Below are 16,027 nucleotides of genomic sequence, written 5' to 3'. Positions count from 1 at the left end.
GGGGAATAACTACACTTCTCTCATAGGCTGTTATAGGGATTAAATTAGTTTTGAGCAACAGCACAGTGCCCAGCACATGCTCCTTTCCACTCCTCCAAACTCCAATAGCACTTTTTTTATGCCATGCATGTAAAGAATATATGTTTACACAGTCATTCTTTTTCATAATGGCCTATTTCCCCCAAATAGATCAATGGTTCCCAATGTCCCAGAAAAGCTTCTTGTATTACCCCCTATGATCCCATGGCTTGAATGGTTATTAAATCAAACACATTTATGAAATAGCAGCCTGCTTTTCTAAGTTCTCTGTCCTATTAAGCTTTTTGAATACCAAGAGCAGTCCCAGGCTTTCCTCTCCTGCCTCACTTTAGGGACTGGGAGTTGGGAGCCACCCACGGAGACCATAAACACCTTGAGACTACAGCTCCGTCTTCACACTTCCCACAGCACCTTACTCAAAGCCCTGCACTTAAAACACATCTAGTAACTGCTGTGGCATAAACAAAAAGTTGGGGGGTGGGGTGGGCAGGTGGCAAGCTCTGTCTAAATTAGCCAGTTGGTGTGCAGAAAGAGGTCATTGTTATGGGAGGCAGGGCTTGAGGCAAGCTTTTCTCCCCTCACCCGCCAGAGCAGCACCCCCAATTACACCAGCTGGCCTCCAACTTCAGTGTGTGAGCCGATTAAAAAGCGCCCTCTCTTCAGTGTCTGGAAACTCCTGCAAGGAAAGTTTGCTGCCCAAAGTTGGCTTTTGACTAGAGTCTTAATAAGAGGCCTCAGCAGGCTGTGGCTGGAGAGACAATGTCACTTAGAGGAGCAGCTTGAAGCTGCAGTTTGGAGAAGAATTATTTTAATGAATAGATTTCCTTTCAATTGTATGGGAATATCAAGATCCCATTAGAATAGGGAAGCAATTAGAACTAATAAAGATGAATGCACAGTGCTCGGTGCGTGCGGAATAACAAGCAGCCAACAAAGGGGCTCCGGAGAGCCTGCTCTAATCCAAGTGAACTGGCGGCCGGCAGAGGGGAAACGGCTCTGTGCAGTTGCTCAAAGAGCCTGTGTCGCGCGCATTCCGATCACGGCCAGCGAATGGCGTGAGTTGGGCTTCTGAGGTGGGGGTGGAGGGACCCTCCCCTCACCCGGCCCCGGCCTGGCCCAGGCCCCGGCCCGGCCTCACAGGGATAGAGATGGGTTATTGGCAGCCTCTTGGCGACAGCCATTCAGACCAGGGCCCTGGCTCTCTGCCAGCCTCGCGCCTGCCCCTTGCACTGGGCCTCATTGTGTCCAGGTGGCAAATGCCTTCTCACCAACTCTCCTTCGAGGTTTAGAGAAGGGGTGGGACAGTGGAGGAGGGAGAAGGAGGCCCTGTGCCCCTAGCATCTCTCTCCTCCCCCTCTAGCCTGGCTCTGCTCCTCCTCTGGGTTGGGTGTTATGTTACAGACACTGGTGGGTCACAGGCGGCCCAACACAGAAGTACTGCTGCTTACACAATTGCTCGTCAAACAGAAACAATTTTCATTACCCAAGCCAGATCAAATTGTCCGCCTAGCCATCCTGCATCAATACCAGCTACGCACATACAGGGACTGGTGGCCTCAGCTCTGCTGATTCTCCTGTGACAAAACTGGGCTCTATTTTGCCCCTGGCCCAGGGATACTGGACAAAGCTCTTCCCCTGATGCCTTCTTTGAGCTTCCTCGGCTGCAGGGTTGCAGAGACTGCCAGGAGAAATAAGAAAGACACAAACACCTATGCAGTTTGGGGCTCCCTCAGATCTGGAGTGAGATGTTACTCAGCATCTGTGTGAAGAAGGTCCTTGAATTTGGAGGATTCTATTGCCAAGTTTAGAAGGAATCCAACAAGATAACTCTGGCTCTTTACCAAAACATTCACTGGCCTTAGATGGAGTGTCAGGACTTGACATCTCTTTATTTAATCTTTTTTGGCCAGACGGTGTTTTCAACCAGGAATGTGTAAGCTCATTCCAAAATGTCTGCATGAGAGGCCAGTCACACTCATTACTGAGATTTTTCTACCACTTCTTTAAAAAAAAAAAGCGTAACATTTATATTTGTTTCTTAATGGTAGTAGAGCACTTTAAATGCTAAAAAAAAAAAAAGTATGTTTGCATTTATAATCTTACTTGAACCTCAACATAACTCTGTGGGGATGGGCAAAGCAAGGGTTGTCAGGCCTTAAAGATGAGGAAACAGTGGCCCAGAGAGGTTGCCTCCTATGCAAGGTCACAGAATGAGTGCGTGAGGAGGGACACCAGAACTCAGGTCTTCTGACCTAGTTCAGTTCTTTGTTCTAGGACACACCTTTTCTACACCCACACTGCTGGACATTTCCAGGATAATTCAGCCTGTACTTCTGCTTTTCCAGTGTAACTCCCTTATCCCTTTCCGCATACTAAACTGTGCTAAGCACTGTGGGCTTTCAAAGACTCTAGCCTAGCCACAAGGATCCTCCCTCAAGGTGTCAATCTAATAGTTATCAAAGTATTTGTTTCGCTGTCCTCTCCCAACCAGAGATAAACATTTTCTCCCTTTTAATAGCTTGGGTAAGGACTGCTTTATTTTTTTAAATTAAACTGATTGCGGTGACATTGGTTAATAACATTATATAATTTTCAAGCGTACATTATAATCTGACATCTGTATATTCTATAGAGTGCTCACCACCCAAAGTCAAAAATGCATTGAGGATTACATTGTAAGAATTGAGAAGGCCAAAGATATCATGTACTGAAGAACCAAGCAGAAGACAAACTCAAGCTGGCAAACAAGGAGGTTGCCCAGGTCACCAGCAAGGCCTAAGCGGAGGCCTCGGCCTTCCACGTGAGCCTGAGAAAGGAACAGGTGCACATCTACTCACTGGAGAAGACCTGGAGCAGAAGACTAAAGAATACAATGTACTCACCAGAATCTGTGGTGACCTCTTTTCCAAGATAGAGAAGAGCTGATGTGGAAGTCCCTGTCCAGTGGCCGTCCTCCCTCCTGTCTGTTAGGTTTCATGTTCTTTCTTCTTTCTGTCTCTTAACCTCAATTCGTTTTACAACTAAATTGCTTTCAAGTTTCCCTGAAATTAAAAAAAAAAAAAAAAAAAAGACCAAAACAGTGATTGGGACATTGGACACTGGCTCTGGATGTCCAAGGCCTTTATGATATTATTAGCCTAACATGCTCTTGTTTCACATTCTTTATCCCTTCTTAAGGTGAAATAAACCTCGACCTGGTAAGCCTATCGTTTCTTATCCAAATTTCAGTGACAATCCAAACCTGAAAGCCACTCCAATGGTCTTGAAAATATTATGAGATTTCCTCTTAAAAATATCTGGACTTGGTTCGGCATTGCCATTTATTCAACAGGTAACTTTAGGCAAGTTACTGAATTTCCCCGAGCCTCAGGTTCCTCTTCTATATAAGAAGGACAAAAATACACACCTTATAGAGTTGTGATTCATTTTTTAAAAATCCTTTATACGTGGTGACTATAGTTAATGCTACTGTAATGCACATTTAAAAACTGCTAAGAGAGAAAAATCTTAAAAGTTCTTATCAAAAGAAAAAAATGATTTTGTAACTATGTATAGTGATAGATGTTAACTAGACTTATTGTGATCATTTTGCAATACATACAAACACAGAACATTATGTTGTATGCTCAAAACTAATATTATGTCAATTATACCGCAATAAAAATTTTATTTTCATAATTTTTAGGTATATTTATATACTGAGATGCATAGATATTAAGGGCACAGTTTGATAAGTTTTGACAAATGTATACAAATGTACACCCAAACCAAGATACAGAACATTCCCATCACCCCCAGAAAATTCATGCGTACCCCTTTCCAGTCAACCCCACTCTACTGTTCTAATGCCTAGCACCATAGGTTAGTCTAATCTGTCTTGGACATCAGATTAAATGGAATCATATTGTATGTAATCTTTTGTAAATCCTTCTTCTTTCACTCAACAGAATATATGCCACTCATTTTGCGGTAGTTTGTTCCCTTTTTTATGAGCAGTAGTACATTATTCAGTTTTTAAAACTGTCCTATATTAATTTGTTCTTCAAAATTCTTTCCATTCATTTTATCTCCTGCATGCTTCCTTTCCATGCATATATCCTGCATCTCTTAGGCAATGCTTGATATGAGAAAGATATGTAAGTGGACTTTTTTATCTCTAATACTGCCCTTTTAGGTAGGAGTGGTTCTCTCTACCTTCGGGAGAAACAGATAACCAGGCAATCCAGCATGGTGGTTGTGAGTATGTCTTCAGAACAGACAGATCTAGGTTCTCATTTCCGGTCTAGCACTTAGCAGATGGGTGGTTTGGGACAGGTGATTTAACCTCCCTGTGACTGTTTTCCCATTTGTAAAATGAGGATAATAATACATTCATAATAGGGATATGTGAGGACTAAATTATACTGTACATAAATGTTTGGCACAATGGAAACTAATAATAGCCTCAGACTAGACTATAATATATATCTTCTTGCTTCATTCACACACTTTCAGATTTGTTAAGTCATATAGTATAAATGAGTATAAATTTTCAAAAGTTTTTAAAATGAAGAGTTCGTGATTAATCTAGAAAAGTCTATTTGTCAGATGTTAAAATAAATGTTATTTCCTACGTATAAGAGTAAAGGCTTCCATCATTTATTCTGTGACAATTATATACTGAATGCTGACTCTGAGGGGCTCTTCAGAAAAGTTAAAGACACGACCTTAGCTTTTAGGATGTTTGGTTTTGGAAGGTAATAAAATAAGCGCAAAAGTAATTATAATACAAAGCAAAGTATGGTCAAGAATAATAATTAACATTTATTAATATAGTAGTTATAGGGAAGATCTTTGGAGTCATACTATATGGTTCAAATCTCAGTCATGTAATGTTGAGAAAGTTACTTAACCTCCATGTGTGTTACTTCACTTCTAAAATGGGGATAATAATACCACTTATATAGCAGGGCTGTTATCAGGAGTAAATGAGTTAATACATGAAAATACTTAGCACAGTATCAGCACATTAAAAATATGCAGTAAATAATAGTTAACATTTATTGAACAATATTTGCCAAGCACTGTTAAATGCTTCATATCCATAACCACATAATCTCCACAATGTTATTTCTACTATCATACCCATTATACTAATGAGATAACTGAGGGCAGGGAGTTTAGGTAATTTGCCCAAGATTACATAGCGAGTAAATAGCAAATGCCATAGGAAAGACATATCTATAAGATAGGGATGGTCATAATAGTACTTAATGAAAATTAAACAAATTAATATTTCAAAAAAAAGGTGAGAATAGAGCCCAGCACATAATAAGGTCTATGTAAATGGATGTGAAATAAATACAAATTGCTATGGTGATTCAGAGATGGCAGTGAATAACTTCCATGCATGCAGACTAAGGAAGGCTTTGGATGGTGACATTTAAGCTGAACCCTGGAGCGGAGGGAGGGAGAGGGCAAAGGGAGAGGGAGGGACAGAGAATGGAGGAGAAAAAGAAAGAATGGAAGGAAGGGAGGGAGGAAAAAGAGGACAACAACAAAAAAAAACAGTGGCAAGAAGTGAGAGAAAGCTCAGAGTAAGATACCAAAAAGAAAAAACGGGAGTAGTTAAATTTGATTATGTAAAAACAAACAAACAAACAAACAAACAAAACCCTCCCTTTCCTCCAGTCAGTCTCTATTTCTGCCAACTGTACTTCAATATATCTCTTCATTTTCCTTTCACCCCTGTAGAATCTGCTATCCCTAGCCCTTAATCATCTATTTTACAGTATTTATGGAGTGCCTCAACGTGGCAGGCACTGTTCTGCACACTAGGGATACACCAAAGAACAAGACAGGCCAAATTCCAGTTCCTATTCTGCACTGTAATAATACTCCAAACTGGATTCCCGGGTTTTGGTCGGCCCTACTCCAACCCAACCTCCACAGTGCCACGAAGGAATAGTGAAGATACAGACTGGTCCGGGCACTCCCTTGTTTAAATCCCCCTGTAGTAGTTTCCCATCGTGTTCGGAATAATTTCAATTCCCCTCACATCCTGTTCAAGGTCTTTCACTAATTGGCCTGCACGGCCTATCTCTCGGCTTTCACCTCCATGCACTCTGCACGTGGGCCACAATAAATCATTCAAAATCCTAGATACACACTCTTGTAAATAAGCACCTGCTGAAAGGACGTGGCTAGAACTGCATCCCTATTTCATCCTTGTACATTGTAACATTACCCACTGCCAATGCCCTGGATGTTAAAACCCTGGTAGCGCCCCTCCAGCTCTCGAGTCTAAAAAGCAGCGAAGAGCGGACACTTTTCCACGGACCCGACGCCCAAAAAAGCCCGCGTGTACCCCAAGCCGGGGAGGTGGGGAGGGGGAGCCGGAAAAGGCGGGGCTTTGCGGGGACCCGGGCCCACAATCTTGCCTAAGTGGCCGGAAGTGGCCCCGTGAGCCGGCGCGCCGGCGCGGACTGAGGCTGCGCGGTGGCCGCCCCGCAAACCTGGTGCGGGGGGTGTTTCGGCGGCAGTTCCGAGTTCTCTGCGGTGCTGCCCAGCAGCCACAGATCCCCCTCTGTCATCGCTCCTAATCTCCTGCTGCCGCGCTGGCCGCTGTCCAACCCCTCCGCCGGGGTTTGTGCAACGGGCTGCTCGCCCCTCGGCCCGTGTATGTGCTCCGCCCCTGGCTGCCTGAAAACGTGTTGGAGAAACCGAGAGCGGGGGGTCTCCCCATCCTTCAGGCCGAGGGGGAGAAGGATGGCGGCCTGACGGTGAGACCCTGACCACCTCGCAGGAGGAGGCTCTGAGCCCTCTCCTGCAGGAGAGCCCCAAGGAGGACCTTGGCGCCCTGAGGGAGGAGAAGGCTGCTGAGCCCGCTCTCACCCCAAAGGCGCGAGGGCCTTCGCCGCCAAAGCCTTAGCCCAGCGCAGGGCCTGCTGCTCTCTGGATCATATGGTTGTGGAGTTGGTGCGGTTACTACTAGTGAAGGACAAAAAGAAGAGTCCAGAGACTTGAAGGATCTGGTCCCCGACATCATCGCTAGGGCCGCAGAACATCTGCGGTGTCTTTGGTTTCTAGGTGAAACAGCTTGGCCGCAAGCACCACACTTATATCCCGATCAACAAATTAAAATTTCTGGAGGAGGAGGAGGTGGCCTCAGATTGAGTCTCTCAATGATGATCTTGGGCCTTATCTACATAAAAGGTAGTAGCGCCAGGGAGGCACAGGTATGGGAGATGCTGTGTCTATTGGAGATGAATCCCTTGAAGTATCACTTCCTCTTTGGGTACTGGAAGAGACTTATTATAGACGATTTCGTGTAGCAGTGAATACCTCAATTACAGGAGGGCGCCTCACACCGATCCACCAGAATGTAAATTCTCTAGGGGTCCCTGAAACAACCTGGAAACCAGCAAGATGCAAATCCAAAGTTTCTTGGCCAAGTTCTATAAGAAAGAACCCCAGCACTGGCCAGTGCGGTACCGTGAGGCCCTGGCAGATGGGGCTAACTGGGCCAGAGCTGAGGTCAGTATGAGGGTTAGGGTTAGGGCCTGAGCCAATGCTAATGCTGGTATCTGCCCCTGGTGAGGCTGATGTAAAGGTGATCAGCCAGAGAGGGGTTGGGGGCGTGGGTATGGAAGCTACTGTTTGAGTCTTAAGTAGTATAGGTGGGGGGAGGATTATTTCTGTAGGAATTGTATAACTAGGTTTTAAGTTTTGTATCTTGATAGTTTTTGTTAGATTTAATATACCATTGATGTTTATAAATGAGATCGCTCTACTTGTAGGATTTTGTTGTAGAGTTTTGCTGGTTTGGTAAAATGGTTTGAAAACTTTGTATTTTATTCTGTGATCTTGAACAAATTATGCAGCATTGTAGTACTGTACTTTAACAATTTGAAGGACCTCTGCAGTATGAGGATCTGGTACAAAAAAAAAAAAGTAGCTGATTGGTGTCTAGCTTCCCAACACTTTTTGTCTTATTGTATAAATAAAAGGGACTGACATGTACCTCTATTTGCTTAGCTATTATAGTACCTAGAGAAAAATTAAAATGCAGTAAATCAGAGATATACTTTGGTACACTAAATAAATCAAACATTTCTTGAGCATCTTCTTTAGTGTGATGTGCCATTTGGGGTGTTTGGGGATAGAATGTTGAACAACATGAAGAGCCTACTTTCCAGAACTAGACTGTAAGTAAATAAGCCAGAAATTACAGTGCAGTGAGTTGAAGGCTACAGAGAGCCCCCTAACCCAGCTGGAGTGATTGGGTGAGGCTTTAGTCAAACTTTGGGATGGGGGTGAGGGGGAGTGATGAGTGGAGGGGAAGGAAAGGAAAAGAGGAAGATGTTGGTTATGGAAGATGGTATTAAAAATGGCTAGAGTGTCCAGATTGGTGAACACATGGAGATTTGGGGGGAGTCATATACCAGAAGCGGGCATGGAAGCTCTGCACCCTTTCCCATACCTTGCATTTGGCTGCTCCTGGTATATCGTTTTATAATAAACTGGTAACCTAGTAAGGAAAAAAAATGACTTAAGGTCACAGATGTTCCTCAGTAACGTGGGGAGAAGACTTGATACACCATAGATCTGGAAAACATTCTACCTTTGCCTGTGCTTTTGCTCCAGAGCAACTTATTACAGTACACAAACAATGATGGTAACTCACCCCTACAAGATTCCCTCTTCTACCAAAGCCCTCAGAGACCAAATATTGTAACAATTCTGAAACAGTATGTAGTGTGGGTGGGGAGGGCACATGCGGTGTCCCCTGTTACCAAGAAGTTCCACTTTCTGCTCTCTCCCCTGGCACCAGGAAGCCCAGTGCCCTCATCCATGTTTCTACCTGCTGCTTTCCACCTGCCACTTCCCATTTGGAGGAGATCGTAAGGCACCCATCAGTTTTGACTACTCATGAAGGGCCATCTACATAAGCAGTTCAGGCCTCTGCAATACCTACCACCTTCACTCTGGGGATAAATCCTGTAGAGTGGGTACATAATACAATAAGGAGCCTAGAGGAGTGGTAACCAAACCAGAGATGTATTTGGGAGAAATAGTGAAACTGTCCTACAGCTGCCATATACAGAAGAGCTGCTTTCTTCTATTCTTACTGCCAGTTTTTTTCCTGGTTGTGTCCATAAAAACATTTCTGAGTATATTAGGTTAGCATGGAATACAAATACTTTGGGACACAGGCCCAGAGATCCAACAAATCAGATTAGAATCAAAAGATATAAGCTTATGGGCAAAACACCTCGCTAATGATTAAAAACATTACTTCCAGGCAGTTTATAATTCATTAAACAAAAATATTGAATGCCCACTGTAAGCCAAGGACTTTGCTGAGTTCTAAAGATTAAAAGGGAGAGACTGACTTTATCCTCAAGGAACAATAACAATGATAATTTCTCAGGTTTGTATTTTCTCATAGAGAGGTCAACAGTGTTTGCACCTGAAGGTCAGATTACTTGGTGATTTGCCTGTGGTCACTTGATCAGCAAAAGAGCGTCAAGACTAGAACCCAAGTCCCTTGCCCCCCAATCTGGTGTGTTTCATTCTAGCACATTATTCCCCATTACTGGCTTCCAATATATTGTGTGTGATTTGAGTTATTACAACTCCAAAAAACAGCAAAGCTTGTGTACTTATCTCCAGTTTCCCTGCAGTACTTACAGGAGTAAGGTAAAGTGGAAATACTCACCATTTTACCAGTGGCAGAGGGGACTTTGCTGGCAAAGACAGGACTAACAGTACCACTTATTAAACATCTACTATAGGTCAAAAGCATTTACCCCCCTACTTTTCACAACCACATCACAAAATAGTTATTACTAAATATCCCTATTTCGCAGATGTTAATATCTAAGATAAGCCAGCTTTTTTATGCTTTACGTATTTTTTAGTGATTTTTATAACAGCCTTACGGGATAAATACTATATGTTCCATTTTGCACTAAGCAAACAGGCTCAGAGCCTTTTTAAAGGTCTCACAGATAGTGTATAACAAAACAAGGACTGGAACTGAAGTCTGACTGAGTCAAAAGCCTGCACTTTTCACTATTTTACATTTCTTTTATCTTAGAGCTCCTCCTAGACTTGCGTCATCTGTCTCCAAACTCATGTTCTTTCTTCAAACGCCGCTGTCTCTCTGGAGCTACAAACAAGGATTGTGTAGCCAAGGTACTTATGACAGACAATGGCCTGAAGGAAGGTTAAAAGGAAGGCAAAATAAAGTTGGAAAATTATCTGGGAACGTTGATCCCAGCTCTGCCTACTCTCTCCCCAGTGTTCACAGAGTGTTGACTACATGTAGAATGTGTATTTTTGCTCAAACTCATCATGTTTTGCCCTTATAGCCCATGTCACCTCAGTCTTCTTTAGTCTGCTCTCTCCACTAAGCCTCAAATTAAGTCTCTCATGTCATGGAGCAATCAAATAACATTTGTGGACCTGTAAATAGGATTCCCAGTGTTGTTTCCAGATGGTACAAAGGGCTGGAAGAACGCATACCCTTGCCTCAGGACAAAAGACCTCCCATGTCACAGATGCCATCGTCAGCTTCTCAGAAGTACTCAAAGTATGGCCTCTGGGCCCATGTGTAGAGCAGACATGGGCCATGGTGAGGGCAAGAGATGAATTCTTCTGTTTTGTATGGTCATTCGCATGCAAAAGAAGGCCTGGATCCCCCATCTCCTTCCCCTTTAGGCACAAATAGAACTCGATCTTCCTAGGCGACACACTGAGTGAGGAGAGCAGAGCGTTGTTTCGGGGAGAGTGGTGATGGACGAATTGCACCAAATCATACTTACACTGCAACTAGAAAGCAAACCCAGTAAAGGAAATTCCCTTGAAAACTATGAATCATGTCTCAGATGATAGGAAGATCTCAGTTCAGCCACATACTCTGCAGGGATCTTGACACCAGAGTTGAGACTTTCGACCCACTGGAACTTAGAGAATGAGTGTTTGGAAACAGGCTCAGGTTGATTACAACCCCAACAACCAGCTGGTACATAGTGCTCCAGAGGTGGCAGCTCATTTACAGCCTCTGCAAATCAGGGCCTCAATTCACAGGCTCAATCACAGTTTCCACTAGAGATAATTAGGCTTCTTGCCTTGGTCATGTTGGCAATTGATGCTTGTGCAAATACTCCTCAAATTGTGCAACCCAGCAGAGATGGCAACGATTACCTCCCAGCAGAAATAATAGTGTACTAAGGAGGTTAGGTATTCTGAAAAAGTATCCTAATCAAGGCCTTTTAAAAGTCATGACTATGTAACCTTGAACAAGCAACATACACTCTGAGAACTGAAGCTCTAGGAAAGAGTTTAGTGAGTGATTGGAGTGGTGGTCAGCTACAATCCACAGCGCACACCCCATCCTACCAGCTGATTGCAGACCCTGCCCAGTTCCCAAATCAGTCATGACCAAATAACAGTAAAAGCCAGCATTTATTAAGCCTTATATATCAGGCATGGTGCTAAATATGATCACTACATTGTCTTTTGCATCTGTACAACAGTCCCATGAAGCGGGTTCTACGTTTGCCAAGATTACGATACTAGAGGGCAGCCACCGAGAAAGAACGATTCTGTTTCATCAGTGCATAAGTTAAAAGACTTGTCCACACTCATGACATGGCTAGTGAGCAGCAGATCCAGAATTTGTACCTAAATCTTCTGGGTTTTTGCTGGTGTGCCATCCTACTGGTCTTCAGGAGGTTCTTAGGGAGCAAACGACACCCCCCCCTACTTTGGGAGAATAGACAGAAAAAGAAAGGAAACCCATTGTTGTGCTCATTTATGCTGTAAGCTAGAGCAACCAGGCTAGAAAGTAGAGGCAGCAAGCGGGGGAGGGGCAAGTTAGCATCTCTGGTTGTAAGATCGTGGGCCTTTTGTCACAAGAAGGAACCCAAATTGGGAGAGGAGCCCATTTTTGAGGAGTGATGCCTCTGAGCAGCAGCTCCGTGGTCCCTGCAGTGGGGGAATCGGCACAAGGGAAGCAGCAGTCCCAGCCTGAGCTTATTCAGGAGGTCTGCTGGTGTCAGGCCCAGTGAGGGACGCTTAGCCACGTTACCCAAACCACCAGGATTGAGGAGACCTTCTGAAGTGGAAGCTCCTGGCCCCTGGAGCAGTCATCCCATTCTGCTACACGATAGTATGTGGCTTCAGCTGAGTTACCTAACCTCTCTGAGTTTTGGTTTTCTCACCTTTAAAACAGAAATCATGCCACCTACCTCAAAACACCGTGGAGACTGAATGAGAGGATTACTCAGTACCCACCACAGTATCTGGTACATGGTAACAATTGTTATTATAAAATGCGCTCATTCAACAGATATTTATTGAGCATCTTCTATACATACTATCTATACATACTAGTCATATATATATATATATATATATATATACTAGATAGTGAGATTATAGCAGAGAACAAAATAAAATCCTTGCCTTCATAGAGCTTACATACTAGTGTAAGGAGATAGATAATGAAGAAGTATAATACATAGCATGTCGGATGGAGATCTATGTCCTAGGAAGAAATGCAGCAGGAAAGGGGGAAAGAGTACTAAGAGGATGCGAAATTAATTGTAAATAGCTTGGTCAGGGAAAGCCTCACTGAGAAGTGACATTTGAGTCGTAACTGAAGGTGATAAGCAGGGAGACCACAAGCTGTCTGGGTGATGGGGGAGGTGGGGGTGCTGACAGACGCAACAGCAAGAATGAAGGCTCAGGGTGGGAGCAGGCCAGGAAGGTTCTGCAAAATAGCTCCTGAAAGCAGAGTGAGTGGAGGGGGAGAGCTTGAGTAGGAGATGAACTCCTTATCCTGAAGGAGCTCTCAGAGCTGGCACAAGGACCTAAAACAATGAATAAACATGGATCTGCACCCAAGAGTTACTGTAAGAGTTCAGCAAGGGAAGAAACCACAGCAGCCTTAGGCAATGCGGAAGCTTCCACTGGACCCAGAAGAGGAAGGAAAGAGAAAATATTCTTTATTCATAGCTTTTGTTTTTCTAATTACAAATGCTTACAGTGCAAAAATTTGGAAAGTTCCATAAAAATACGAAAAAGAAAATAGACTCTCTAGAATACTGGCACCCAGAGGTAACCACGGTTAACAGTGTAGTGTGTATTTAATTCTCACCTGCCTAGAGTATAAATAATTTGTTGCTTCTTTAACAATGCGTTGCAGTGACACTGAGCCCCACTCCATGCAATATCTCCCTCAAATATTTCTGGGAGCTCCCAATGGGGCATCTCAAATGATGTCATAAATCCATCCACCCACAGCAGTCACTACATGGAGCTCGTGGATTCCTTTACTGGAGATGCTTTTTGTGGGGTCCCAAGCATCTATTGCTGCTGCCTCCTCTATGCCCAGAGTTCTGGAGGGATGCTGTGTTCTGTGCAGAGGCGAACAAAGTGTCCTTCTCCCCAGCTCTCTGCCGAGATATGTCACCTGGGTACCCAAGCAATAGTGCCAGACCCCCTCCAACCTCCTCAGGAAGATTGGAAGATTGCAAGCAACTCTCCAAACTTCAACTGAAAATCGTCACCTCCACAGGGATCGGTCCATGCTCCCCTCCTCCACAATTCCTGCTCTCGAACCTTAGATAAAAAAAGGAACAAAAAGGCCGTCTCTGTCTCCAAAGCCAATGCTGAACCAGAAGAGTGATCTGCATTCAGGCTGACAGTGACTACACAGTTTTAGGTTTGTGTCGATTTTTCCAAAACATAGCAAAATTCTGCCCCAGAGGTGAACTAAATTCTCTACGTTTAGCAAACTACTAGGAATTATAGCTTCCCCCACCCCCACCTTTCCCACCTCTCCTTATCATGTTTTCAAAATGTTAGGGTGTTATGTATAGTGTTGGAGATGCGTGGAATGTAAGTAAAATGTTGGAATGGGAGAACGGATTTCAGCAAGGATAGGGTAGCAGCAATGCGTACAATGTCCTGGGAACCACAAGGGACCAGTTAGGTTTGAGCAAAAAGTGTGTAGAAGAGGAGAGAGGGCGCTGTGGATGGAGAACGTGGCTGAGGGAGTAGGCAATTGGTGCATGGCGGTGCTTTAGGAGGCGGACTGGCTGGTTGCGAAGGGGGAGGCTAGAGTTAAATGGGAGACCGTGGCAATAGTCCAAATAGGACTTGAGGACAACCTGACTAGAGGAGTGGTGGCAGCAGGAATGGCAGTGGGAAAGGACATGTTGCAGGTATAACTGGAAATGATTTGATAGCTGATTAGCTGTGGGCAATGGAACAGAGGGACACGTGAGAGATGACTCTGCAATTTCAAGCTGGAGTGAATAGTAGAATGCTGGAGTCGTTCATCAGAATAGCTGGATGCTCAGGGGGAGCTGGTTGGGGATCAGGAAGATGGATAGGGCTTGGGGAACACTGAGTCTCAGTTGCTCAGTTGTACATCCAATGGACACTTAGAGATGAAGCAGAGGAGGCACACTAAGGCTGAAGGTAGACACCCTGAGTCACCCTTTTAGAGGATGTATTCAAAACCATGGTCTTTCTCCTTGGCAGTGTTTAGAGGGAGGAGAGCAGGAAATTGACCCATCTCCCTTCTTGTGTAGGAGAAAGCAAGAATCTTGGAAGTCCCAAGCAGATTACCCAGAAATGCAGTCCCACTCCCACAGTTGCCTTTGGGGGCTGGCTCTGGTATTCATCTTCTAGATTTACTTCCACAAATGATCTGGGGGATAAGAAAAAGGTCTCAGAAGGGAGCAGCATGGCCAGGGAGTCATGAAACTAGGGGAAAAGAAGCTGCATATTGTTGTAGGTGGGTATCAACTAATGGGTAACCAAGATTCTTTGTGCACCCTAAAACAGAACTGCAAACAACTGAGTCACACTACACTGGAAGGACTCATGACAGACCCAAGCCAAGGCTTAAATGGGCCAACCCATGGGATTCAAGCCTTAGCAGTTTTTCTCTCTTTTCTTTATAGTGAACCTTGTGGCTTAGAACTTTCCAGGCAACATCATCACCTTTAATCAGACCTGAGATGTCTCCACAGCACGAGATATATCCCGAGGATGGGAGATTCTCACTCAGGGGGAACCCACACATTCAGACCCCTCAGACACACAGGGAACTTCACCTAGGCTCGAACACACGCTTGGTATATACATCTAGAAATGTCTCTTCCAACTATATAGGAGACACAAAGGAAAATATCATTTGGTAACTATGATATACAAGGTACTATGCCTGGAGTTTTCCTAGTATTTTCACATTTAGTCTCACAATTGTGAGAGAAAGAGATTATTTTCCCATTTTATAGAAAACTGAGTCTAAGAAAAGTTAGGTATTTGCCCAAGATCATGCCTGGAAATAGTAGATGAATCCTGACCCAGGTCTGCCAATACTCTCACCTGTTATTATTCTTCATTCTTCACACATGTGTGCACAACAGACGTATGCACACAAACATATCCATCCCTTCCAGATACGCAAAACCCCCATAGAATGCAAGCTTCTCAAGGGCAGGATCTTTATTTTGTTCGCTGATGTATCCCAGGCATCTAGAACAGTGCCTGGTGCCTAGCACACACTCAGTAAACATTTTATGATTGTTGTTAAAAGAATTGAATGAATATATACACATACGACACTCATCTATGCACATGAACCTCTACACAGACATACACAATCACTCACACACTTTCACATACACTTATAGATGCACCAAGTTCACTGACTGAAGGGAGATGGCAGGTGAGGAGGATCCAGCTCTCAGAGCTGCCCCACCGGCCTGCTCCTGGAGGGGTGACCTCTGCATCGTGGGCCCCACTGATGGTGTCTAGTCTCTTCCCCAGGCTCAGCACTGCCCACCTCCTCCTTTCCTTAGCTCAGTCAAAACAAAGAATTTTTCTAAAAGATTTTTACTGAGAGAAAAATCAGGGAAAAATAAACCAAGAAACTACAAGCTCTTGAGGGGACCAGTCGACAGAGCTGGATTCCAATCCTCAT

General features: G+C 44.1%; 1 protein-coding gene across 1 annotated transcript; it reads left to right on the top strand.

Moving 5' to 3' along the window:
- Window positions 1–6,620: 6,620 nt before the first annotated feature.
- MAGEF1 (MAGE family member F1) lies at window positions 6,621–7,664 on the top strand (the record flags this gene model as incomplete). Its single annotated transcript, XM_039850573.1, is given in 7 exon segments — window positions 6,621–6,792; window positions 6,795–6,908; window positions 6,911–7,030; window positions 7,033–7,090; window positions 7,092–7,177; window positions 7,180–7,349; window positions 7,351–7,664. Coding segments are annotated over 7 exon segments (954 nt in total), but the record flags the coding sequence as incomplete, so codon positions are not given.
- Window positions 7,665–16,027: the final 8,363 nt, after the last annotated feature.

This window comes from Pteropus medius, unplaced genomic scaffold (assembly GCF_902729225.1).
Source record: "Pteropus medius unplaced genomic scaffold, Ma_sr-lr_union100, whole genome shotgun sequence".
Taxonomy (NCBI): Eukaryota; Metazoa; Chordata; class Mammalia; order Chiroptera; family Pteropodidae; genus Pteropus; species Pteropus medius.
Note: the sequence above shows the minus strand (reverse complement) of the source record. Positions and strands in the feature narration are given on the sequence as shown.